This window comes from Homarus americanus, unplaced genomic scaffold (genome assembly GCF_018991925.1).
Source record: "Homarus americanus isolate GMGI-L3 unplaced genomic scaffold, GMGI_Hamer_2.0 scaffold49667, whole genome shotgun sequence".
Lineage (NCBI taxonomy): Eukaryota > Metazoa > Arthropoda > Malacostraca > Decapoda > Nephropidae > Homarus > Homarus americanus.
In genome coordinates, this window is record NW_024738608.1 from 1508187 (window position 1) to 1535771 (window position 27585).

The 27585-nt window shown below is 43.8% G+C and overlaps 1 protein-coding gene across 1 annotated transcript in view; it reads right to left on the reverse strand.

Annotated features, from left to right (window-relative positions):
• Window positions 1–23576, reverse strand: part of LOC121874123 (leucine-rich repeat extensin-like protein 3) — a 63760-nt gene extending 40184 nt beyond the window's left edge. Inside the window, exons 1-4 of the mRNA XM_042378078.1 lie at window positions 23567–23576; window positions 23281–23395; window positions 21564–21726; window positions 21101–21256 (exon numbers count right to left, since the gene is read on the reverse strand). Of these exons, the coding sequence (XP_042234012.1) occupies window positions 21101–21256; window positions 21564–21726; window positions 23281–23395; window positions 23567–23576 (444 nt within the window). The remainder of the gene's footprint in view (window positions 1–21100; window positions 21257–21563; window positions 21727–23280; window positions 23396–23566) is intronic.
• Window positions 23577–27585: the final 4009 nt, after the last annotated feature.

Sequence of the window (27585 nt, forward strand, 5' to 3'; positions counted from 1 at the left end):
CGAGGAGATGAGGAAAAAGGCAATAAAGAAAAATTGTAGACAAACAGGAAGAGTGATATCAAGCCGAGGTAATATAAGTTGACAGGTCTATGTGGATAGTGTGTGTGTGTTGTCGTGTGAGGTGAGCAGTGCCAAGGTCAGAAGGGCATTGATCGTGTAATAGTTCTCTCTCTCTCTCTCTCTCTCTCTCTCTCTCTCTCTCTCTCTCTCTCTCTGAAACTTGTACACAATTGGGTCAAGTGTTATAAATACGTCACTCATCTTACCTCGTTAAGTTACAAATACTAGACACAAGTAATACAAACGAGAAATATATTGTACCATAATTTATACGTACTGTATTATTATTAATGATAAAACTAGTTTAGCTTAGGTTAGGTTAGGTTAGGTTAGGTTAGGTTAGGTTAGGTTAGGTTAGGTTAGGTTAGGTTAGGTTTGGTTTGGTTAGGTTAAGTTAGGTTAGGTTAGGTTTGGTTTGGTTTGGTTAGGATGGATTCGATACGTATGAAGAATATACTTTAACTTTCTGATATCTCTAAAACACTAACTAGGATGTGACCAGCTTCCTACTTAACGATTCCGGATGCTCGTTAACAGGCGCTAGTACATACACTTTCCTTCTTGCTAAGTGGATAAGTCGACAATGAGGATGTGCCGAGGGAGCCCTGGCATTAAGGTAGGCGTTGAGGAGTAACGGAGGTGCGCTTTAGAATACCCAAACAACTAACTACCACCTCGTCCAGTTAGTGATGCAGTGGCTGGAAAATCGGCGAGTGGTTAAACACTAACTCTTTGTTCTGTACGAGCCGCCTAACTCTCGTTTTGGATCTGGTCTAACAATCTCAAATGCGCCAAGAACCAGACAACAGGTCAAGGGTGAAACTGCACGAGGGAGCGAATTAGAGAATTATACAAAGTAGTGCAACCTTTAGTGTCCGGGGTAGTGCGCGACTCGACGTAAATTGACCAAGTTAATTCCACTTTGTCACTCCCATTCTCAACGTGATGACTGAGTCATAGCTCCTGGTCGGATTTCATGACTAAAATGTTGATGGGTGATTGGCGGGAAGGCTGAGACAGGGATAGCAACAGGCGGTGACATCAGGGAAGCTGGACCCAGATATATATAGAGAGAAACTGGAAGGGCGCCATCAGTTTCTGTCAGGAGAAACAGTCTTTCCATCCTATATCACGATATTTAAGACGTTTTATTTAAGCTAAAGAGTGAGTTACGAAACGTTCTTCACAATTACAAGTACAGTAAGTTCAGTGTATACCTGTGTTGGTGAGGTTAAGGTATACAGGGTGAATCACACCGGCTGGAGGACGCTCATGGTACGCGCGGCAGGAGTAGCAGCTAACTATTAATACGTGCTTATGATCCTCATGGGAGGTCATGATTAGCATTAACAGCTTGCCATCTGTCCCAGCAACGTCTCATACAATGTTACAGGTATACATAAGCATATTAGGGGAGCTGTTTAATGTGCAGGATATTCACTGCGGCTCGACCTGGACATGTACCTGGAAATGAACTTGAACCTGGACCTCAATCTGTAAATGAACCTGAATTTGTACATATAGCTAGACCTGGACCTAGACATGGACCTCAACTTGGACATGACCTGTACAGAATAAGTGTAGAGCCTGAAGGAGTTAAAAGTTGATTGACATTAGTACAATATCTCGAGAATTATGGTTGACTTCCTCCTTAAATAATAGAAAGAGACTTGGGTAGAGACGAGAGCAGGATTTTTCACGGTCCACCAAAAGACTCAGAAAAACTCTCTACCTTATCGTTAATTCAGTCGCCCGCTGTAGTGTGGTGGGAGGAAACGGAGTTAAAAATCCTTAAAGTAACTACGAACTTTTTCTCGACGAAATCTCACAGTAAATTAATAAACAGATCCTTTTGTCTGTAGAGGCGTTGATGCGTGCCTAGAGGAGGGATGAAGTGCATTAGTTTCACGATATGAATCAATTGTAGATGGTAATTCTACATCATTATCCAACTTGAGGGTAAATTATCTGACTCAGTTTTGGGATAAGTGCTTTTCGTAATTTTCTTTTGTTTTTGCCTTTGTTTTGTATTTTTAGTAGAGATAATGAATTTTGGTGTGTGTGTGTGTGTGTGTGTGTGTGTGTGTGTGTGTGTGTGTGTGTGTGTGTGTGTGTGTGTGTGTGTGTGTGTGTGTGTGTGTGTGTGTGTGTGTGTGTGTGTGTGTGTGTGTGTGTTGCTCTCACATTATCTTTCACTCCCGCTAGTATTAAAAGGAAAATATACAGCGGTCGATACACACACACACACAGAAGGGTAAGAGACCAGCCCCTGCCATCAACTGTAAACTATAATTTGTATGTTCAATTCATGTTCCTTCTCCTTTTAGTAATGAAAGCTTTTGTTAAACGACTCCCCATGACATTGTATGTAACAAGTCATTTATACCCAGCGTATATTTTCAGCCTTTTGGTTGCTAAACATCTTCAATAAACCGTAAATTATTATTATTATCATCATTATTATTATTATTATTATTATTATTATTATTATTATTATTATTACAAACACACACACACAAACACGCGCGCGCTCAAATACTCAATACACAACCCCTTTTCCCTTCCCGCCCCAGGATCCACCCCTTCTTCCTCCCCAACACCCCTCCTTCCTTCTCTCTCACCCACCTCCCTCCTCCCCACCACCACCTTCTTCCCCCTCTCCCATCCTCCCCCCCACCCTCATACATCACCCTAGCGCCCGTACACAAGGATGACAACAATAATCCTAGAATTATCTCTCTCCGTCAGAGGATTATTCAGAAATAATCGCCGAGGCAGTCAGTGTTGGGGACGGTGGCCTGTGATTGTCGTTCCTGATCCCTGCTTAGTCTAGTTACACCTTAATATATGACATAATGACGCGGTTCTTACCTTGCTGAGCAGTTTCCCCCGCCTTACCTGCATGTGTTGTAGGCGGTCGACACGTGAATGGTGACACGTCTTGGCTGATGGGTGCTGAGAGAGAGAGAGAGAGAGAGAGAGAAGATGGGAGAAAGAAAGATAATAAGAGATAGACAGACCGATAGAGAAAGAAGAAATAGTGAGAGAGAGGGAGGATGAGAGAAACACAATAAGAGAGATGGTCAGAACGAGAGATAGAGAATAAGAAATAGTGAGAGAGAGGGAGGATGAGAGAAAGACACTAAGAGATGGAACGTGAGAGAAAATGAGAAACAGCGAGAGAGAGAGACGGGGATGAAATAACGAGACTAAGAATGAGAAACAGAGAGAAGAATAAGGTTGAAGAAAAAACTCGGATTAAAGTGAAAGTGAGGGAAAAGTAAAAAGAATTAGGAAAGAAGTCACGGGGGTGAGAAGAGAGGAGGAAGAAGTGCAGATTGAAAACAGAAAGAAAACGAAGAATTAGTTGTTGCGTTTCTTATGATCCGTAATATGTTACTTGTAGTGGTGGTGGTAGTAATGGTGCTAGTAGTGGTAGTAGTGGTGGTAGTGGTAATGGTGGTAGTAGTGGTGGTGGTGGCAGTAGTGTTGTTGGTGGTGGTAGTCTATCTATCCATCTATCCTCACATAATATTCATAGTAATCCACTTCGATCAATCTACATTCACTCAATATTTTATTAACGTATCGACTGCTGCATATTTTCCTTTAATACCAGAAGCAAAACACACACACACACACACACACACACACACACACACACACACAAACACACTGCACTAAGTTGGAACAGCCAGTGTGTTGGGTCTGAGCTATTTATTCAACATTTTATGACCAAGAATTAATTCCTGAGGTGGCGTAGTGGCTCTTGGGGACCATATTAGAGAGAGAGAGAGAGAGAGAGAGAAGAGAGCACTCCTTAATAACTCAGTGGAGCCACGGCTGACCTCCCTCAACTTTAGACAGCTAACGTGTGAGTCCAGGTAGGTAGTGTGGCCCAGTGTGTTCCCGGCCACTATAGCATGGCCCACACGTATAAATATGACAATGAGAAAAACAACCCAGGTAATGGACAGCTGGGTCATGCAGTCGGCGACGGACGTGTGCATGGTAAATCCACATTTAATATTATGGCCTTGTTCATGACAACAGACGTGGCCCTCCTCCCTGCCTTAAGTGTACTAGAGCACGCTTACCTCTCTCTCTCTCTCTCTCTCTCTCTCTCTCTCTCTCTAACATTATCACTTGTTTGAAAATGTCGTACGTTCACACTAGTACACCTATTATGGGTTTGTCGTCTATTACAAAACTGTTAGAGTATATTCTTATACTCTGTCCGGATGTCTGTCTGTCCGTCCGTCCTCCGCTTTGTATAAATTCTCACCACATTTGCATGAAACCCACTGAATCATGGTTAAGGTTTCTAAGGACAATCTTGATTTCCTTTATGTTTCCTAACATAGTCTTAACTCTTTCCGTTTATGAGTTATTAAGGCCAAAAAGTTGTTTTCATTCAACATGTTAATAAGTTTTTAAGTGTTTATAAAGTTTAGACCTCGAATTATAAGTACAGTCTTAAGTGTTTCTAGATGTGTTAACCCAAACAATATTCTCTATTGTACTTTTTTTCGTTGCTGTGATTTATTATTTAATTTATTTCATACATGTCTGTATTCTTAAAAGCATTCAATCTCTGTAACTAATTTTATTTTGTAGTGTTTCTTGGCAATTGTTGGCTGCGAATTTATTGTGCACCCCATACCAATCCTGTGAGCGGTAGCGCGAAATGGATTACAGGTAAGTCACAAAGGGTGTTTATCAGACCCCAGTGATCAGGATTTGTGTGAGTGTTACAGTGTAGTGCATTGTTTAGTTCGGTCAGGTGTTGAGGAGGTGGTGATGTATTAGTGAAGGTCCGTTAACTGGGTAATGGTGTCTTCAGCTGGTGACGAATTGTCAAGAAAGTGACAGAGTCTTGGAGAGAATTAAGCGCTATATGACAAAATATGTTACGTCTCTAACATAACTTCCTCAGTAAGGAGAAAACCCATACGAAATACGTACTTCCATCAAAAATTTAAATCGTACCCAACCTGGCGAAAACACCTTTACGCTTCTCGACTGTTTACCATGATGAGGACGAGACTCGGTAAATGCAACAATGCTTCCACAAAAATCATTATCTTTACAAAGAAACGCATAATGGTTGAGAAAAATGCCATCTCTTTCTCCTCAAAACTTATGCATAGTAATGTGTATAAATTTCCTGTGTTTTCCAGAGTTTAATGTTTTTTGTTTTTTTCCTTCTTATTATTCGCCATTGGAAAGCCTTTGAATGCATCTGGGAAATTGAACCGATTTTTAAGTATCTTGTGTTCTTCTGGTATTGTGTTGCACGTATTTCATATTATATGAGCGACGTTTGCAATAAAAATATTGCAGTTATTTGAAACATTTGTAGTTGTTGTTGTTGTGTGTGTGTGTGTGTGTGTGTGTGTGTGTGTGTGTGTGTGTGTGTGTGTGTGTGTGTGTGTGTGTGTGTGTGTGTGTGTCTGTGTGTCTGTGTGTCTGTGTGTCTGTGTGTGTGTGTGTGTGTGTGTGTGTCTGTGTGTCTGTGTGTGTGTGTGTGTGTGTTGTGTGTCTGTGTGTGTGTGTGTGTGTGTGTGTGTGTGTGTGTCGGTTCCAAGCAACATTTATACTCATGTATTCAAGTTCCTTCTTCAGTTCTCGTTCCGTTTTCACCTTTCCTAGCACCTTCTGCCACCCCTTCCTAGCACCCTCTACCACTCTTTCCTAACACCCTCTACACCCCATCCCTAACTCCCTACCACCTTCCTAGCACCCCTACTACCCCTTCCCAGCCCCCTACCATCCCTTCCTAGCACCCCCCCACACCCCTTCCTAGCACCCCTACCACCCCCTTCCTAGCACCCCTACCACCCCTTCCTAGCACCCCCACCACCCCCTTCCTTAGCACCCTATCATCTTCCTAGCACCCCCACCACCCCTTCCTAGCACCCCTACCACCCTTCCTAGCACCCCCACCACCCCTCCCAGCATCCCCACCCACCCTCCTAGCACCCCATTACCCCCCAGCCCCCTACCACCCCTCCTAGAACCCCTCCCACCCCTTCCTAGCACCCCCTACCACCCCTTCTCCTAGCACCTCTACCACCCTCCTAGCACCCCCATTACCCCTCCCAGCATCCCCTACCACCCATTTCTAGCACCTTACCACCCTTCCTAGCATCCACTACCACCTCCTAGCACCCCATACCACCCCTTCCTAGCACCCACCACCCCTTCCTAGCACCCCTACCACCCTTCCTAGCACTCCTTACCATTCTAGTACCTTTCACCCCTTTCTTAGCACCCTACTACCCCTTCCTAGCACCCTACCACCCTTCCTAGCATCCCTACCACTTCCTTCCTAGCACCCTTACCAATCTTCCTAGCACCCTACCACCCTTCCTAGCACCCCTACCACCCTCTTCTTCCTAGCCTCCCTACCACCCTTCCTAGCATCCCCTACCACCCTCTTCTGAGCTCCCCCATTACCCCTTCCTAGCATCCCTACCACCCCTTCCTAGCACCCCACCACCCTTCCTAGCACCCCTACCACCCCTTCCTAGCACCCCTACCACCTCTTCCAAGCATCCTACCACCCCTTCCTAGCATCCCCTACCACCCCTTCCTAGCACTGCGCACCACCCATTCCCTAGCACCCCCACCCCCTTCCTAGCACCCCTTCTCACCCCTTCCCTAGCACCCCTACTACCCCCTTCCTCTCTTAGCACCCCTACCACCCCTTCTCTAGCACCCCCCTCTCACCACCCCCTTCCTAGCACCCCTAGCACCCCTTCCTAGCACCCCCTACCACCCCTTCCCAGCACCCCCCTACCACCCCTTCCCTAGCACCCCTACCACCCCTTCCTAGCACCCCTACCACCCCTTCCTAGCACCCCCTACCACCCATTCCTAGCACCCTCTGCCACCCTTCCTAGCACCCCTACTACCCTTCCTAGCACCCCTACCACCCCTTCCTAGCATCCCTACCACCCCTTCCTAGCACTCCTCACCACCTTCCTAGCACCCCTACCACCATTTCCCTAGCACCCCTGCCACCTCTTCCCTCGCCTTCCCTACCACCCCTTCCTTAGCATCCCTACCACCCTTCCTGAGCCCCTACTACCCTTCCTAGCACTCTACCACCTTTCCCTAGCATCCCTACCACCCTTTCCTAGCACCGTGTACCACCTTCCTAGCACCCTCACCACTCCCTTCAGCACCCCTACTACCCTTCCTAGCACCCCATACCACCCTTCCTAGCACCCCCTACCACCCCCTTCCAGCACCCCTACCACTTCTTCCTAGCACCCCTACCACCCCTTCCTAGCACCCCTCACCACCCTTCCTAGCACCCCCTACCACCCCTTCTCCTGCACCCCTACCACCCTTCCTAGCACCCCTACCACCCTTTCCCTAGCACCCCCTACCACCCCTTCCTAGCACCTCTACCACCCATTCCTAGCACCCTCTGCCACCCTTTCCAGCACCCTACTACCCCTTCCTAGCACCCTTACCACCCTTCCTAGCATCCCTACCACCCCCTTCCTAGCACCTCACCACCCCTTCCTAGCACCCCTACCACCCTTTCCCTAGCACCCCTACCACCTCTTCCTTCCTAGCCTTTCCCTACCACTTCTCTCTAGCATCTCCTACCACCCTTCCGAGCCCCCCTACTACCCTTCCTAGCATCCCTACCACCCCTTCCTAGCACCCCCTAACACCCTTCCTAGCAACCCCTACCACCCTTCCTAGACCCACCACCCTCTTCCTAGCATCCCCCACCACCCTTGCTAGCATCCCTACCACCCCTTGCTAGCATCCCCTACCACCCCTTCCAGCACCGCGTACCACCTATCTTTGCACCCCACACCCCTTCCTAGCACCCCTACTACCCCTTCCTAGCACCCCTACTACCCCTTCCTAGCACCCCACACCACCCCTTCCAGCACCCCCCCACCACCCTCCTCCTAGCACCCCTACCACCCCCTTCCCTAGCACCCCATCACCCCTTCCTAGCACCTACCACCCTTCCTAGCACCCCCTACCACCCCTTCCTAGCACCCCTACACCCCTTCACCCCCTACCACCCTTCCCTAGCACCCCTGCCACCCCTTCCAGCACCCCTGTACCACCCCTTCCTAGCATCCCTACCACCCCTTCTGAGCTCCCCTACTACCCCTTCCTAGCATCCCCCTACCCTTCCTGGCACTTACCACCCCTTCCTAGCACCCCTTACCACCCCTTCCTAGCACCCCATACCACCCCTTCCTAGCACCCCCTACCACCCTCCTCCTAGCACCCCTACCACCCTTCCTAGCATCCCTACCACCCCCTTCCTAGCACTCTTACTACCCCTTCCTAGCATCCCTACCACCCCTTCCTAGCACCTCTACCACCCCTTCCTAGCATCCCCTACCATCCCTTCCTAGCATCCCTACCCACCCTTCCTAGCACCCCTACCACCCCTTCCTAGCATCCCTACCACCCCTTCCTAGCATCCCCTACTACCCCTTCCTAGCACCCCTACTACCCCTTCCTAGCACCCCTACCACCCTTCCTAGCACCCCATACCACCCCTTCCTGTTCCCCCTAGCACCTCTTCCTAGCACCCCACCACCTTCCAGCATCCCCTACCACCCCTTCCAGCACCTCTACCACCCCTTCCCTAGCATCCCCTACCACCCCTTCCTAGCACCCCCTACCACCCTTCCTAGCACTCCACCACCCCCTTCCTCACCCCTTCCTAGCACCCCTATTACCCTTCCTAGCACCCCTACCACCCCTCCTAGCACCCCTACCACCCTTCCTAGCATCCCCTACCACCCCTTCCTAGCACCCCTACCAATTCTTCCTAGCATCCCCTACCACCCCTTCCTAGCACCTCTACCACCCCTTCCTAGCATCCCCTACCACCCTTCCTACTTCCCCTACCACCTTCCTACCACCCCTACCACCCCTTCCCACCACCCCCTACCACCCCTAGCTTCTGGAGATGTGCTGTGCCTCGTCCTCCTGCCCTTATCAGGTAGCCAGGGCCCCTCCTGCCATTCCCATCCCTTTGCTGGCGCTCAGGCTACCTCATTCCTCATATCTCACACCTCACTTCCTTACTCCTTATACCTCACACCTCACCCCTCGTACCTCACACCTCACTTCCTTACTCCTTATACCTCACACCTCGTACCTCACACCTCACTTCCTTACTCCTTATACCTCACACCTCGTACCTCACATCTCACTCCTTACTCCTTATACCTCACACCTCACACCTCGTACCTCACATCTCACTCCTTACTCCTCATACTTCAAACTTCACCCCTCATTCCTCAACGCCACTGCACATGAGACCTTACACCTCACTCCTTACCACTCTCAACTCACTCCCTACTCCTCGCACCTCACTCCTCACTCCTCACATGTCACACTTCATCTCTCATGTTGCCACTTTAACTCCTCCACACCTCAACCATACCAATTCGCCCTTTAACCACACACCCTATAGCCCTTCAACTAGAGCCCTTAACCCTTAGCCTTCAGCCCATCATCCAGAACCCTCAGTCCTCAGCCCTTAGTCGTTCAACCACAGTCCCTTCACCCACATTCCTCAGCCCTTCACCCATAGTCCCCAACCCTTCACCCACAATCTTCAGCCCTTCACTCACAGTCCCCAGCCCTCCAACCAGAGTCCTCAGCCCCCATCCCTAAACCCTTGGTCCACAGCCCTGGGTCCTGGCAGCGGTAATATCAGATTAAGACAGTCAGAGCCACTGTCAATAACAATAATATGTCCCCCGTGTAGCTCGAGGCAGCTGTATGTTGTGCTGTTAGTCTCTCTCTCTCTCTCTCTCTCTCTCTCTCTCTCTCTCTCTCTCTTCGTCCTTCTTCATCTCCCTATTCTCCTACACTAGCCCATTTCTCTCCCCACACTATTTCTCCTCATCTCTCCTTCCCCCTGACCCTCACCCCTCACACCCTCCCCTTAGTGTTCTAGGTCGCTAATGATTCGGCAAAGTCCAAAAGAGCATGAGACTTTGACGCTGAGAATTACTGAGAGAACGTGATGCTGAGAATTACTGAGAGAACTTGATGCTGAATGCTGGGAATGGGAGAATGCTGATGTTGATGCTGAATTACTTAATGATGGAGAACTTGATGCTGGGAATTACTGGGAGAACTTGATGCTGGGAATTACTGAGAGAACTTGATGCTGAGAATTACTGGGAGAACTTGATGCTGGGAATTACTGGGAGAACTTGATGATGAGAATTACTGAGAGAACGTGATGCTGAGAATTACTGAGAGAACTTGATGCTGGGAATTACTGAGAGAACTTGATGCTGAGAATGGCTGGGAGAACTTTATGCTGGGAATTACTGAGAGAACTTGATGCTGAGAATTACTGAGAGAACTTGATGCTGGGAATTACTGAGAGAACTTGATGCTGAGAATTACTGAGAGAACTTGATGCTGAGAATTACTGAGAGAACTTGATGCTGAGAATTACTGAGAGAATTTGATGCTGAGAATTACTGAGAGAATTTCATGCTGAGAATTACTGGGAGAACTTGATGCTGAGAATTATTGGGAGAACATGATGATGAGAATTACTGAGAGAACTTGCTGCTGAGATTTACTGAAAGAACTTGATGCTGGGAATTATTGGGAGAACTTGATGCTGAGAGTTGCTGGGAGATCTTGATGCTGGGAATTACTGAGAGAACTTGATGCTGAGAATTACTGAGAGAACGTGATGCTGAGAATTACTGAGAGAACTTGATGCTGAGAATTACTGAGAGAACTTGATGCTGAGAATTACTGAGAGAACTTGATGCTGAGAATTACTGAGAGAACTTGATGCTGAGAATTACTAAGAGAACTTGATGCTGAGAATTACTGAGAGAACTTGATGCTGAGAATTACTGAGAGACATTGACGCTGAGAATTACTGAGAGAACGTGATGCTGAGAATTACTGAGAGAACTTGATGCTGGGAATTACTGAGAGAACTTGATGCTGAGAATTACTGAGAGAACTTGATGCTGAGAATTACTGAGAGAACTTGATGCTGGGAATTACTGAGAGAACTTGATGCTGAGAATTACTGGGAGAACTTGATGCTGGGAATTACTGAGAGATCTTGATACTGAGAATTACTGAGAGAACTTGATGCTGGGAATTGCTGAGAGAACTTGATGCTGAGAATTACTGAGAGAACTTGATGCTGAGAATTACTGAGAGAACTTGATGCTGGGAATTACTGAGAGAACTTGATGCTGAGAATTACTGAGAGAACTTGATGCTGAGAATTACTGGGAGAACTTGATGATGAAAATTACTGAGAGATCTTGATGCTGAGAATTACTGGGAGAACTTGATGCTGAGAATTGCTGGGAGAACTTGATGCTGAGAATTGCTGGGAGAACTTGATGCTGGGGATAATTTTGAGAGAAATACGTGCTGAGAATTATTATTATTATTATTAGTATTATTATTATTATTATTATTATTATTATTATTATTATTATTATTATTATTATTATTATTATTATTAAGAAATTTCAAATAGACGAAAGAGTAAGATATTTGTTTATGATTTTTTTATTTTGTAACAAACATTTTTATGCTGTAGTAAGGGACTTTTTATTTGGTAGTTAAGAGCTATTTACATGATAGTTAAGGACTGTTTACGTGGCAATTAAGGGCTGTTTACGTGGCAATTAAAGGGTGTTTGCATAATAATCAAAGGTTATTTATGTAATGGTTGTTTACATGGTAGTTAAGGGCTGTTTGCGTGGCAATTAAGGGCTGTTTGCATAATAATCAATTGTTCTTTTTGTAATGGTTGTTTACATGGTAGTTAAGGGCTGTTTACGTGGCAATTAAGGGCTGTTTGCATAATAATCAATGTAATTATCGAAATATTAAAAAAAAATTAGAGTTACATTTTGGAGTTGTTTGTGTGAGTGAGATAACTGTAGAGTAAAAGGGAGACACAGGGAGAAGTGGAAGAGAAATGGAATGCATAGAGAGAAAGGTGGAGATAGTGTACAGAGAAACAGGGTTGGACAAGCAGAAAGGGAGAAGACTTTGGGAGGAAGAGGAAGATTGAGGAAGATTACTACAAGGAAAGAGAGAGAAAGGGGAAGAGGAATTCGGTAAAAGGAAGAAAGACGGGGGAGACAGAGGAAGGAGGAGCAGGAAGAAGAAGAGGGAGACAGAAAGAAAGAGATGGGGAAAGGAAACACAGAAAAATAGGAAACAAAGAAAATTAAGAGAGATTTGAAAAGTATGAGAAAGAAAGTGCAACAAAGTGATTTAGAGAGTTAAAAGTAAGTGAGAAAGAGAGATAGACAGAGACAAGGTTCAAAAGACAGACATATATATATATATATATATATATATATATATATATATATATATATATATATATATATATATATATATATATGTATATACATGTATGTATGTATATATATATATATATATATATATATATATATATATATATATATATATATATATATATATATATATATATATATATATATATATATATATATATATATGAAAGACTTTGAACGGTTTGGAAGAAGAGATGCAGAAAGAGAGGAGAGATAAAGACAGACAAAGAGAGAGGGCTGTGTGAATTCAGAGGCACGTATCGCCGAGCAAATATAATTACGTTATTAAGTTGGTTGTAATCACCTGCCGTTTCTGTCAGACAATAACATTAGGAATTAATATTCTTGTTCAGGGTTCAGGTTTGTTTCAGGGCCTCGGGTTTTTTGGTTAGTGCTTTATTGTGCTCTGGTCGGGTTTTTGTGCGCGTAGAACAAGGCCTCAGTGTTTGGTTAGGTTAGGTTTTATGCTGGTCTTTGTGTAATATGTAAATGAGTGATGATGATATAACCTTCATTTTGGAAATATAAGTGTATGTTATTAGTGTGTATGTGTGTGTGTGTGTGTGTGTGTGTGTGTGTGTGTGTGTGTGTGTGTGTGTGTGTGTGTGTGTGTGTGTGTGTGGGTGTGTGTGTGTGTGTGTGTGTGTGTGTGTGTGTGTGTGTGTGTGTGTGTGTGTGTGTGTGTGTGCCTACCTACCTGGCACCTGTCTCTCCTTCGCTTTTTCAACAAAACCTGTATTAACCCAACAGCTACTTGCTACACCATAGTAGCGAACATGCTAAGCCCCGTCCACACTAGGGCTCATAATGCTGGCCGTGATGCGGACTTTTGTGTACCACTGACCTATATATACTGCTAATGAATATGATGCATTTCTTTGTGTGTGAACCTCTGTCCTGCGCGGCAGTGAGAAGTGATACCACCCTCAGTGTCAAGACCTGACTGAATTACTCAGAATAGGCAAACTGTACTACAAGCTTTGTCAATAAATTTGTTAAACTAAAAAAAAAAAAAAATTGTTTCGCGCGGTGATGCAAAGGAGGAAGAGCGTCCACACTGGCAGCCTACAGTACCCACACTAACTTGCATAGGAAAGAGAGAGAGAGAGTATGGACGCTCGGGTACAGGAGACTGTGGTGGCTTTATGTTGTGTAAAAAAAAGAAACTTGCAAAGATAAAGAAACACCATGCGCATCACGGCTTACGTCATGGGTCTCAATGTGGATGGCCCTTAACACTGCGACTTTTTTGCTTCTCTGGGCGAGTTATTTACTGCTTCATGACTTTATGTACTGAAGGAATAGTAATTGAAGTTAAAGTTTGTTTAATGCACACACACACACACACACACACACACACACACACACACACACACACACACAGAGAGAACTGCTCGTAACCCCACACCTCTATATTTCACAAGTATCATTTTTTTCTGTTTTTTTTACCCGATTCCGAAAACTGGCAATATCAAGTTGGAAATTTTAGATTACGTGACATGTGATTACGATACTTCAAAAGTCCTTCTGGTGTAATCTCAATCAACCGAAACAATTACACAGTTGAACAAATTGGGTTTTGGAAAGGTCAGGAAAACCGATCACACAATTTGTTTATTTTTGTTATGATTTTGACATTACAAAGTAAAGATAAAAAACGAACATTGATTTAAAGCTTTAAAACAATCTTATGTGTGATTAGTAGCTAAAATGAATTTACAAATACATACACAGATATATAAAATGTATACATGTACCTGTATAAACAGTATACATAAACAATGGGAAGGTGTAGATAATTAATTACTAGTGTGTGAGCGTGGCGCCACGTGTTAGAGGAGAAGAGGGTGGAGGCCTCAGGCTCTTCCCCTCTATTGGATCTCATCTTATGCTGAAAGACTCATCTTGTTGAGTGGTTTTACCCGGAGCTCGTGTGCCTGAGGCTGACGTTGACATTTACATGGTTGGCTACTGTTTAATGCAGCCTCATCGACCAATCCAGAGAACGCTCTGTTCTTTTTCTTTTTGATATTCCTGTGTTCGTAGTGATTCACCTGGAACACACCTGTTTAAAAAAATGTGTGTGTGTGTGTGTGTGTGTGTGCGCGTGCGCGTGCATGCGTGCGCGCGCTAGTAAGGGAAACACAGGATTTGAGCTACCGGGTAAAGTTTATTCTTTAACGTGTCGGGCCGTGGCCTTGTTCACACATCCTTTGTGAACATGGCCACGGGCTGAACCGTTGCAAAATAAACCCCACCTCTCACGTGTGTTTTCCTTACTGTAATATATATTTAAAATCAATATAGATTGACACACACACACACACACACACACACACACACACACACACACACACACACACACACTCATACACACTCACACACACACACACACACACACACACACACACACACACACACACACACACACACACACACACACACACACACACACACACACACACACACACACTCACACACACACATACTCCCTGCTTACCTACCAGCCCCCTTCCCACTGACTTAGTAGAGGAATTTGACGTAGCAAAACGCCTGGACAAACTAAAATTAAAACGCTCTACCACCCCCATTGACTTACCAATGAAACTATTCAAGGAGTTCTCCCCGGAGCTTGCTAAACCCCTCTGCTCCATCATCAATGCTTCTCTCAGTCAAGCCAGATGCCCAGCTGACTGGAAGACCTCTTATGTATCACCAATGCCCAAGTCAACCAGCCCACAATCCTTAAATCAGCTACGACCTATTGCAATCACCCCAATACCCAGCCTAATCTGTGAAAGTTTTGTGTTTGACTGGGCTTATGCTGATATTGCAAGAGTCGTAGACCCTCAACAATTTGGCAACATGAAAACTTCCTCCACCACTCACTGTCTTGTCAGCTTTCTCGATTACATATACCGCCATCTCGAGAAACGAAAAACGTCTGTAGCTGTCGCCTTCATTGATTTCACTAAAGCGTTCGACCTAGTCGACCACAATATAATCATAAACAAAGCTATTGACCTCGGGCTTCGGAGAAGTCTCATACCATGGCTTACAGACTTCCTCAGTGACCGACGCCAAGCTGTACGCTTCCGAGGGGCTGTCTCCACCTTTCAGTCACTCACCTGTGGCGTCCCCCAAGGCACCAAGATGGGACCACTCTGCTTCCTTATGCTCATCAATGATGCCCTAGGAGAAACCCCTGCTCGCTGGAAATATGTCGACGACTCCAACATTGGGATCAGCGTCAACAATTCTGCTCCCAACTATACCGCCCTTCAGGATTTATTGACCAGTCTCCAAAACTGGGCCACCAACAACCATGTCACCATCAACCATACCAAGACCATGGTTATGCACATCAACCTCTCCTCCGACACTGTCCCACCTCCTTCCATTACCCTAGGTCCGAACACACTCCAGGTTGTAGATTCCACGAAGCTCCTCGGCGTCACCATAGACAACCAGCTAAATTGGAAACCACACGTCAGTGAAGTTGTCAAATCCTCCAGTTTCCGTCTCCACCTTCTCCGCCGACTCAAGTCCCTCGGAGTTCCCGCACACGAGCTCCTCAGTGTATACACAACATTCATACTTCCCAAGCTCACCTATGCCTCCCCCACCTGGTCTTCCTCTCTAAATGCCACACAACGTAAACACCTAGAAAAAGTGCAAAAGAGGGCATGCAAGATTATTCTCTCCCCTTCCTACACCACATATCAAGAAGCACTCAACACACTGACCCTTTCGACTCTCACTGACCATCACCACGGCCTCATCTGCAAATTTGGTAAGAAGCTTCTACACCATCCCCGACACCGGCCCCTACTACCACCTGAGATCCCCTGTCCGAGAATTGCTGTTCGACACCACAACCGCATCCAGCCCATACGTGCACGAACTGATCGCTATAAGAACAGCCCAGTCCCAACCATTGTAAAAATTATCAATAACATGTAATAAATCAGTGTATTCCCTCCCAGTAACCTGCTCCCTACATATCACTATATTTGAAAAGGAAATGAACTGTGTTTGAGCTGATCCCCATCTAAGTTACTATATGTCTTATTTGTATCACTTATGTCACTTGTATATTATAATTCGTAACCCATTCTAAATATGTAGCTGTATATTTTTCAGCCTTCTGGCTGCCAAAGCTCTTTCAATAAACCGTTAGTGTATTATTATTACACACACACACATATATATATATATATGATAATTGAACAAGGTAAAGAAGAGAGCCATATTGTTACCCAGGTGATTGTGTTTTGTTCCCGGTGCAGGGCTCAGAGGCTCACCTGAATATAAGAGCAAAAATACACTAAATAATACTAGATAAAGACACAAAATGTTACCAAATAATTGTTGCAAATTTCTCTGTAAAAAAAAGTGTAAAATAAACTTCTGTAAAATTACAAACACATATTTACACTAATTACTATTAAAATCTAAAGTAGGCATATTATTATACGACACCCAGTGTGTGTGTGTGTGTGTGTGTGTGTGTGTGTGTGTGTGTTTTTGTAACACTGAGCGTTGTTCTGATGTCAACATCTGATTTGCATATCTTATAAAGTGTTTCCCCAATCTGCTGTCCATAATCTTCCAGTGCACTCACGTTACACTTTACGATACACTCACTTCTTACAATACACTTAACGATATCACTTACAATTTGAAATACACTTTACGAGATATACACTCTAAGATATACTTTACAATACACTTATACTTTACTCAGCTTAATTTCATTGTTGCTGAGGACGCCATGTTTGTTCGTCAGCTTAAACAAGTCACTTAGAGTAGTTCTCGTCGTCTCTCAAGTTACCTGAGAAAAACTTCACGTAAGAACCTCTGAGAATTCGAGCTAAAGTTCACAGCTGCTCTGTTTAATGTAGTCAATAGATTTCTCACCCTACTCCTTTCCCCCGTCCCTTCCCTCCCTGCCCTTCCCTCCCTCTCCTCTCCCTCCCAATGGCCACTTCCTCGCTCTCCTTCCCTTACCCCTAACACTCTCCCTCCTCTCTTCCTCAATACCCCCACCACAGGTCATTGTAATATAGGTAGCTTTTGCAGTCTGTGTTGCTACAATTGCCGGAGAGCGGAAATTATGAACGACTCTGTGTGTGTGTGTGTGTGTGTGTGTGTGTGTGTGTGTGTGTGTGTGTGTCCATGTGTGTGTGTGTGTGTAGCAGTTCTTTGTGCTTATGTATGTCTGAATGTGCCATTTATTTTGTCCATCAGTTTGTATGTCTCTCTTCCTGTGTATAAACTCCCTGGACCCTAAGTCAGTACCGTCAACCTAGATCCTAGGAGCTAGTACCGTCAGCCTTTATCTTGGGAATCAGCACCGCCAACCAAGACCCTGGGAGTTAGTACCGTCAGCCTGGACCATGAGAATCAGCACCGTCAGCCTGGACCCTGGGCGTCAGCACCGTCAGCCTGGACCCTGGGAGTCAGCGCCGCCAGCCACCACTCTACCGCTCTTTATTGACACTCGTGTTTGGTTTTCATTATGCTGGTGTACTGCACATGTAGCAACACCAGCGAGCGAGGCCGAGCTGCCAGAGACTCCACGAGGGAAGGTAATCACAGGAAATAATGTGTTGATCCTCAGCTGAAGGACCAAGTCTATAGGGCGAGGCTGGACTTAATTCATCCCTCGTACGTTGATACCAGAGCTCCTCCAGTCCTGGCTGCTCGACATGCAGTTAATTCTCTTGGGTGACTACCTGATCAACTATGTTGTTGTTGCTTTCAGCCAACAGGATAGATTCACGACTGCTTGCGATGTTCATAAACATTTTCAAGAGAATTTTCTAGTTCTCTAGGAGGAACATTTCTCGTCTTCCACCTATGTATTTTTATATTTATTGGTAATAAATTGAACCATCTAGAATAGCGTTAAAATCTGAGGATCTAGACTATAGATACTGAAATAAACCTTACCGTCTGTCAAACTCCAGGAAATCGTACAAGTGTGTTCATGGTCCCGAGGGCGCCTGCTCACCCCCTGCCGCCCTCCCTACCCGCCAGATAAACAAAGATTGACGTGCATGATGAGACGTGCGTGTTTTCCATCTTTTTCTCGGCATTTTTGAGTATTATTCCCGAATATACCGTCTGATGTGGATTTGTACCAATAGGTGAGGGAGCCAAACAACAACACTGCATTATTTATAGCTGGAAACAACAGGTGTGTGTGTGTGTGTGTGAGGTAAGTGAGGACTGCAGTATGAACAAGTCTTCGAGCCAATGAGAGAGAGAGAGAGAGAGATGAAACTACCGACCAGATAAACAACTACTTGGAGAACTAATTTTACTATAACATCTCAACTTTCCCAACCATGTAGAAACTGTGTAATGTAATAAGAACCTTCAGTAGTAGCTTGATGGTCGTATACACCTGTCCAGCTGAACGTCACCTGGTCATATCTCCTTAAATGTCTTCTAGAGATGGAAGTTCATTCAGTTTTCATCATTTTATGTATTAAGTCCGCTAGTGACATCTGAGTCATTAAAAGGAAAATATTAAGACAACTTGGATATAGAGACATTTGATCCGATGCGCTAACGTGCCTTTAGAAAACCGCTATGTTGTAGAAGGAAAGCACAGAAACTAATCCAAGTGAAATATAATACACCTTACCTGCCATAAAAAACACCTTACCTGCCATTGATTAATCTATTTTGGGAGGAATATTTGTGATCGTGTGTTCCACTAAGAGAAAAATACGACTTGGCACCGACCCCGTATCATTGTTATTCCCGTGTGTCTCTTCTGCCTGAGTTCCCAATGAAGCTTACTGTGTGCAGCCACTTGAGGTATTGTTCATGTGAGCATTACGGTATAGCTTCCATTCTTACGTTCCAGGAAGATGAACTCGAGTGCCTTAACAGATACCCTCAGTAGCAGGAATGTTTGAATCAGTGTGAGAAATAAACATTTGTATTTTCCAGGTCGGAGATTTCGTCAGCTTTAAAAGAGGAATTTAGTACAGAATAAGATTTTTCAGAAGTATAAGTGTCTTGATAATCTTATCATCGGTTTGGTTCCGTTTTTAAACTTATTGTCCATCTTTTCATCAAATCGGCCCAGGAGATACTATTTGTTATACGAAAATTAGGTCAGGTTAAGATAGATTAGGTAAAGATAAGTTAGATTGTGTTAGGTTAGGTTAGGTTATCATCCTTATACTCTGTGTCTTTTATTTCCCTCTTCTCTTTGAGTTCTCGTAACCTGTTCCCTCTGTAACGTCGCTGATATTTCTCTTATAAAAAGATGATGTAGAGAGGCAGGCAGTGTAGTATCGATTCCTCCGTCTGGGGCCTCCTTAAAAATGCAAAAAGAATGTGTTGACTTGGTATCAACAGTCTTCACCTCCTGGGATTGGAACATATTATCCAACACTAGAAAAAGTCATACTGGTTAAAAGACAAACATAAAAACCCAGTAATTCCATATTTTTAGTTTTTTATTTGACGCTTGTTTATCACTGAGACTGAAAAAAGGAATAAGGGAAATAATTTAGTGTTGCCATAAACTATGGCACGTTTGTTAACAGTAGAAGTGTTACAGTGTTGCCCGAGTACAAGTGTTGCAGTGGTGCCCGAGAAGTGTTACAGTGTTGCCCTAGTAGAAGTGTTGCAGTGGTGCTCGAGTCAAGTGTTGCAGTGGTGCCCGAGTAGAAATGTTGCAGTGGTGCCCGAGTACAAGTGTTGCAGTGGTGCCCTAGTAGAAGTGTTGCAGTGTTGCCCTAGTAGAAGTGTTGTAGTGGTGCCCTAGTAGAAGTGTTGCAGTGGTGCCCGAGTAGAAATGTTGCAGTGGTGCCCGAGTAGAAATGTTGCAGTGTTGCCCTAGTAGAAGAGTTGCAAGTGTTGCCCTAGTAGAAGTGTTGTAGTGTTGCCCGAGTGAAACATTGTCCCCTGCCTCATGAGACCCGTTGCTCGAGCTGTCAGTCGTTCACTCTCCTGTCACTTTTCATTGACGCTGTTCTTATCGAGGTCCCAACCAACACTACTGTATATCCCTGCAGAGAACCATTAAACAATTAAGTAATTTTTGTCCATTTAAGAACATTGATTAATAAATGGTATGCGTTTTGCGTCTTCTTCTCTGTCAATAAGTCGTCTTAATGGGAGAGGCATATTCCCCCTTTCCCGTAAAAGCAATACAAGCACGAGTAATCAACAGTGCTTGGCGTTTCCCCCTTACCTTCCTGGAATAGTGCATTTATGGATACTAATACAGTCAGACTAACGTTCGCCTGCCATTTGCTTGCAGTGGCACTCATTTATGGCATGAACAACAATTCACCCAGGTCGAAAATATTACCAAATGGTACGAAAACACGGCCGAGTCGATATGTTCCCCCGAGGAGTGCACGAACACTGCATATTTCAGTTAGTGACGTCACGTGTCGATAGCAGGCGAGGAGGCAGGAGCGAGCCGTCTCTCTCCAGCCATATGGAGTATACCGGGGAACCTTGGGAGTCTTACCGGGGAGGAGTCTTACCGGGCAACCTTGTGAGTCGTGCCAGGGAGCATCATAGGTCGTGCCAGGAGCATCATTGATCTTATCGGAACTTCATAGGTCGTACCGGGAGTATCATAGGTCGTACAGGGAGCATCATAAGTCGTACCGGAACATAATAGGTCATACCGGGAGTATCATAGATCGTACAGGGAGCATCATAGGTCGTACCGCGAGCATCATAGGTCGTACCAGGAGTATCATAGGTCGTACAGGGAGCATCATAGGTCGTACCGGGGAGCTATATATGTCGTCCCGGGGAACCTCATTCGGCGTACCGGGAACCTAAGCCACACGGAGGTCACATCCATCTGGAGATAAAACAGGTGTGAAAAAATACCTGAACATGGGAGACGGAGATTCGACCCATCACCTGAGAAAAAGTCGCCTCCGATCCCTTATATTACCTTTAAATGGTCTGACGTTAAATCTACCTCTCGTGTCCTAATAACCTGTCTTATAACGTAACTAACTAACTTACTTTACCAGAGACGGAGAAATAATGCTGAAATTAAGTTGAAATTTATCGTTAAGTAAAATTTGGTCTCGTTTTGAGGGTTAAGGCCTTGGATGTGACGTAGTATTTGTTTACATTTTGTTTCATGCGTCTTCTGCTGGAGGGTGACGGGGGGCGATGGACGTGTCGACGACCCTGGACAGGAGAGTGATTGACTGTGCTCCAGGATTCATCATCACTGGCCTGGAGGAAGCCAAAACATTTGCAGGCTCGGGAATGCTTCGTCGTTCTCTTAAAACTTAGGAACACGGTGTCCTTGTCCGGTACACACGAGCACCAAGTCGTTCAGACATATGACTCCCACGTTGGAGTTCCTGCTTTTATACATACACATACACACACACACACATGCACATACCCCCCCACACACATATGCACATACCCCCACACACACATGAAGATACCCCCCCCCCACACACACACACACATATATCATCTTAAAACTAAAACTGATATACTTCAGGTAAACGAAAACGAATAACAAGTAAAAGCAATTACGTAAAGAAATAAAAACATAACTTTTTCCTTTGACTGAAAGAAAAATGTAAAATTGTTTACCTCAACAGCGGGGAGGAGGGAAGGTACCGTAACCAAAGGCTCGTCTAGATTGGTCAACATGCAAAGGAAATGAAAACCTGGATCCCTACTTTTGGCTTTTATATATTCATTAAACCCAGTAAATCTCAGTGTGGTTCATATCCCATGGTTACAGTAAATTTCATCAACATTTAAATGATTTATTATTACAATTTCGCAAAAACTTAATAACCAGATCAGAAACTTTTATTTTTGGGTGGTCATATACCATTACTTACAGTAGTAGTTGTAGTAGTAAAAGTAGTAGTTTAAGTAGTAGTTGTTATATCAATTTCATTTTTCATTTTAGTATATTTTATTTACCTGCATGTTTTATTTTCATTTTTGTCCGCACTTATCACGATAAACAGAAAAAGAAAGACCATAAGATAGATTTATATCGCTGCCAACTTGGTCGCCTGAAATTGAGAAAAGTGAACTTGTTAGCGAAAAAATAAACGAGGCGGCTACAACTCGTTCAGTGAAAAAGTGTACACAGGCAGTCATTCCGTGTAGAAAACCTGCGGCGCTTCATGCTGCTGCGGGTTCTCCCAGAGACAGACAGACAGAAAGACAGAAAGTGTTTGAGAAAGAGAGAGAGTGTGAGAAAGAAAGAAAAAAAGACGTGAAGGGACAAATAGTAAGAAAGAGAGAGAGAGAGAGAGAGAGAGAGAGAGAGAGAGAGAGAGAGAGATGATAAAATATTTTGCTTAATTTAATACCGATTATTATTTTACTGACACCAACCTTGTAATTGTACTCTCTCTCTCTCTCTCTCTCTCTCTCTCTCTCTCGTATTGATAAAGACGTCCACTAATAGGAGTAAAACGTGTTCTTCGACAACAGGAAGTATGTATTCAGTTAGACTGTACACTTCACATTAAAAATATAATTAACACATTAATCTGACAGCGACTTATACTGTAAAGTGAGGCGGACGGACTCATCAGAACATCCCTTCTCATTCACCATTTGTACCAAGTGGCGTGAAAATCCGTCGGTCATTGGCGGACGATGTGATTATGTCAAATGTTTGTTACACATCTACATTCACTTATCGATCACTGTATTCCCTCTCCATTAGAAGACTAAAAGGAAGAAAATTAGTCAAGTTGATGGAAACGATGAAGAAGAAAATGTAGAAAACGGAAGAAAAGGAATTTCATGAACTTGTCAAGAATTCATTGAATTACAACGCCTGCATGAGGAGAGTTACCTGAGGGGCCGTCTGGTGGAGGTTGGAGGGCTTGAAGAACCATCGTATCGACAACCATCCTTCAACACCACCTCCTGCTGCTGCTGCTGCTGCTGCTGCTCGTGAATGATGGCCGCTGGAGATAAGAAGCCCCTCTGGCTACTGATGAAGACCTAAGTGTGATCTCTACGTCCAGCAGAATATGAGGAGTCAGGAGGCACAGGGAGAACCATCCTCGTCCAATAGGAAATAAGGGAGAAGGAATAGTTTGCTAGCAGTGGGTGACGGTAAAAAGAGAGACGCGTACCAGGAGACATGGGGGAAACTATCTTCATCCAGGAGGAGATGAAAGGAAGGAGGGCTGGTGTGTCGACTGTGTGGAAGGTATATGAGGTGAGAGCCTGTCGCAGGAAACGAAGAGGTGCATTATATAGTGCGTCACCAAGTGAATATACTACCGTTCATGTCATCAGAGACGTATACCAATATGCGTATGAAGGTACAGTGTCGGAGAGTTTCATTAACACTTATTGCTTTCACTGACGTCATCATAGGTGGCCTTGTGTTGACTATACTTGTACCATGTATTTATTTTCCTTCATAATGCAGATATATGCTTGTACACTGAGGGAATTCATCTATAGAGTGAGTACATTGAAGAATAAAGTAAAAACACAATAATATCCATAAGTTACATCATAATGGCGACTTTAATCGAGACTCTCACTTGTATACGCGCAGTAAGCCATCCCACCTGACGGCCATCCTAACATACATACTGTACCTGATGTCATGGTCCTGGGAGGTGCTTCTCAAAGGGTCTCCATGGAGTATCAAATGGCTAAGGTAACCCAGAAAGGATCACGTCTCATGTCTTCCACGGAATTGGGACAGAAACACACACACACACACACACACACACACACACACACACACACACACACACACACACACACACACACACACACACACACACACACACACAGAGGAAGAGTGAAGAATATTTGTCGTGATAGAATGAGAGAACAGCAATGAAGTTAAATAATGAAGGTACTCCACGTATTGACACAGGTACACAGCTGCCTCCATTTATACCTGGTACAGTGGCTGGCATGTTTTGTGAGATGGAAAACCACTGTGTTTACATCGAAGTAAAACTAGCAGACTGAGTAGTTTCTCAGTTTGTACGTTTGCTTGCTTTACTGTTTGTTATCTTGTTTGTGCAGTTGATATCCTCTGCTTTTTTGGGGGGGAGGGGTAGCTGAACTTCGGACACAAGAGTGATTAAGTGCTTTGGTAAAACAAAAATTTTTTAGTTTCTAACTCATACAGGTGAACCTCAGCAATCGTGGTGGGTAACCTTCCTGAAAAGCGCCAGGTATATGTATGTATGTATGTATGTATGTATGTATGTTTGTATATGTATGTATATATAATATGAAAATTAAAATAGGAATATACACTGTGCTGTGTATGACAAAATAACTTCACGTGAACTTACGGTTTGAGAAAATATGTCACTGCCAAAATTTATTCAGTGTTTTATCTACAGTGCTAAGACAAAACCGGAAATCAAACTAAACATTACAGATAACCTAAACCACTAAAACTTACCTGACCAATAATATGTTTACTGTAAAAAACATCTTAAATGCCGGCAGCAAGGGGTAAGGAGGGGAGGCGGGTGACAAGCTAGTGGTGTTGTCAGTCACGAGTCCTTATCATTATATATATATATATATATATATATATATATATATATATATATATATATATATATATATATATATATATATATATATATATATATATATATATATATATATATATATTAGTAATATCTGGGGGGTTTTCTCGTTTATGTGTATCCTGTTTGGTTTGGATTTTGTAATTTATGTTTTAACTTTGTAAGTGTTCCCTATACATATTGACCACTCCCTCAGATTCTCATTATTACCTCCCGCCCTACCACTCCTTCCGCACCCATGATCAAAGGTAGAGCGGACAAATTATGAGTTTTTTCTTATTTTGAGATGTAGTTTCGTTTCTTAGGTTATGTTTTATGTTTATCATGAAAATTGAGTGTCTTTGGTCCTGTGTCTTTATATAGTGCAGTTTATTGTAGGTGCGCCTAGGAACCACCTCCTCACGTATTGACGAAACCCTTCACCAGCGATCTCTCATTCACCACTATTTTACCCCCAGATCCCTGCCACCATCACCTTAAAGACCTGGTCGGGCTCTTGTTGAACATCTGGACCACTGCACAATAAACTTCCTTCCGGGACCTTCATTAAATACTGCAGCCTGGCGGATAATTCTTAATATTACGGTATGAACTTGTCCTTGTATCTATATAAGTTATTTTAAGTTTTTCTATACGGGTCACCAGCGTTAGGGCGTTTAATCAACAGGTAAAGCAAGTTGGGGTGTCTAATCTTCAAGTGATCCCGCTATATTAAGACTTTACATACAATACGAATTGTTTCTTGAGATATTGTTTAGGGAACTAAAGGGGATTAATATAGTGTAGAAAAACTGACATATTTACCTTATAAAACAGTACCTTAACCACCACAACGCTTGTTAGTGTAAACTACCGATTTGCGGAACGTATGGTTGTTACGATGTTGTTTGATTGTTTCCAGAAATCAATAAGTCAAAAGTCGACGAGGTGTAACAGGTTGGTGGAGGACAGTGTCTTGTAGTGCCTGTGTGAGTACGGACGGTCGTCCTCGAGTGTGTGTGGTCAAGGGCAGCAGCAACTTTGAGTGTGTTTTTTGTTGATGGAAACGTTTAGTGTTACTTAGCTACTGAGTGTTACATGTCAAGTGAAGGAGCATGCATAAGTGAAGGGAACGTTGACGTTCTAATGTTATTAGTGGGCTTCAACAACTAAAACATTTAAGCGCGTAACAAGATTAGTAATTTCTCAAGTTCATCGCCAATTAAAATTTATGAGAGATAAAACTCTTCATGTAAGGCACTAAGCAACGTGTGCTCACACACGCGGAACACAGTGTGTCGGCGGAGTGAAATTACAGTGAAACTATTTCGAAATAGTTCTTGACACTGTTCGAACAACTTTGATGAACGGCATCTGAGCTGCTCCGGATATTGAAGCTTTAAATTTTCAGGTAAGAGCATTATTGCATTTATTTTATTTTATTTTAGGAATGTTCAATATTTTAGGATTAGTTCAAACTTGTCATTAGAGAATTACCCAATAATTTATTTGGATAAATATTATTCATGACAATAAAACATTATATTTTTCCTTAAGAATATGCAGAAATCGACTAATGATGATGATGATGATGATAATGAAGTAAAATGGCAAATGACTTTGCACTGGGAAAGGAGAGGAGAAAGAGAAGTAAAGCATAGAAACGGGAAGAAAAGTGGGAGAGGTAGATAGCAGGTGGGCTGTCCACCTAGCGGAGACGGATCGACTAAACTTAAACCTTAGGCTGTTAAGTAATGCTTTGACTGAACACGTGGCGCACGTGGGTTTACATTTAATATTCCTTGGGATAGTATAAGTCTTCGATATAATTTTGCTGTTGGACTGTGTTGTCCCCCCTGCCCCTCACTATCTCCATCTTGACTATCACTGGGGCGTTACCACATCATAGTCTTGTGTGAGGCGAGCAACATTACACATGCTGGCAACTGTACGTAGACAGTGTTGTATATAATTGGCAACACACGTGAGTCGGCTGGCTTGTCTTCTGCTGGGGTACACATTAGTAGATGGTTGGCTTGGGAGTCAAAGCCTTCGATGTTTACTGAGTCTAGATGTGTAAACGAAAGAATAAACATAATAGTAGACTTCACTATATTCTTAAGTTTACCTCCCAGTCAGTCAACACACAGTAGGCTGGCCATAAATATCTCACACCTTGTCAACAATAAATTCAGCAAACACATAGCGAGTCTCTCAGTCCAGACCCCACACAGGAACCCATTTAGAACTGCCGGTTATGACGTGCATTATCGCTGGTAAATCTCCAAGACAAACGCAAATAAAAGAAACCACTTAAATTGCTCTAAATTAAGTTATTGATTACATGTGAAAGAAAAATTTGTGAGAAAACTTTATAGAATTTCGATATTATAAGAAAATTTACGGATAAAAGTTGTTGCACCATCTAGCTAGCAATTCAAAGTAGTTATTAGCTTTGGTGAGAGTTTACTAGCCAGGGGAGAAAATGTACTAGCCAGGGGAGAAAAGTTACAAACCAGGGGAGAAAAATTATTAGCTACGTCCAAGAAGCTACTAGGTAGGTCCGAAAAATTACTAGCCACACGCTCGGGCTAGTATCA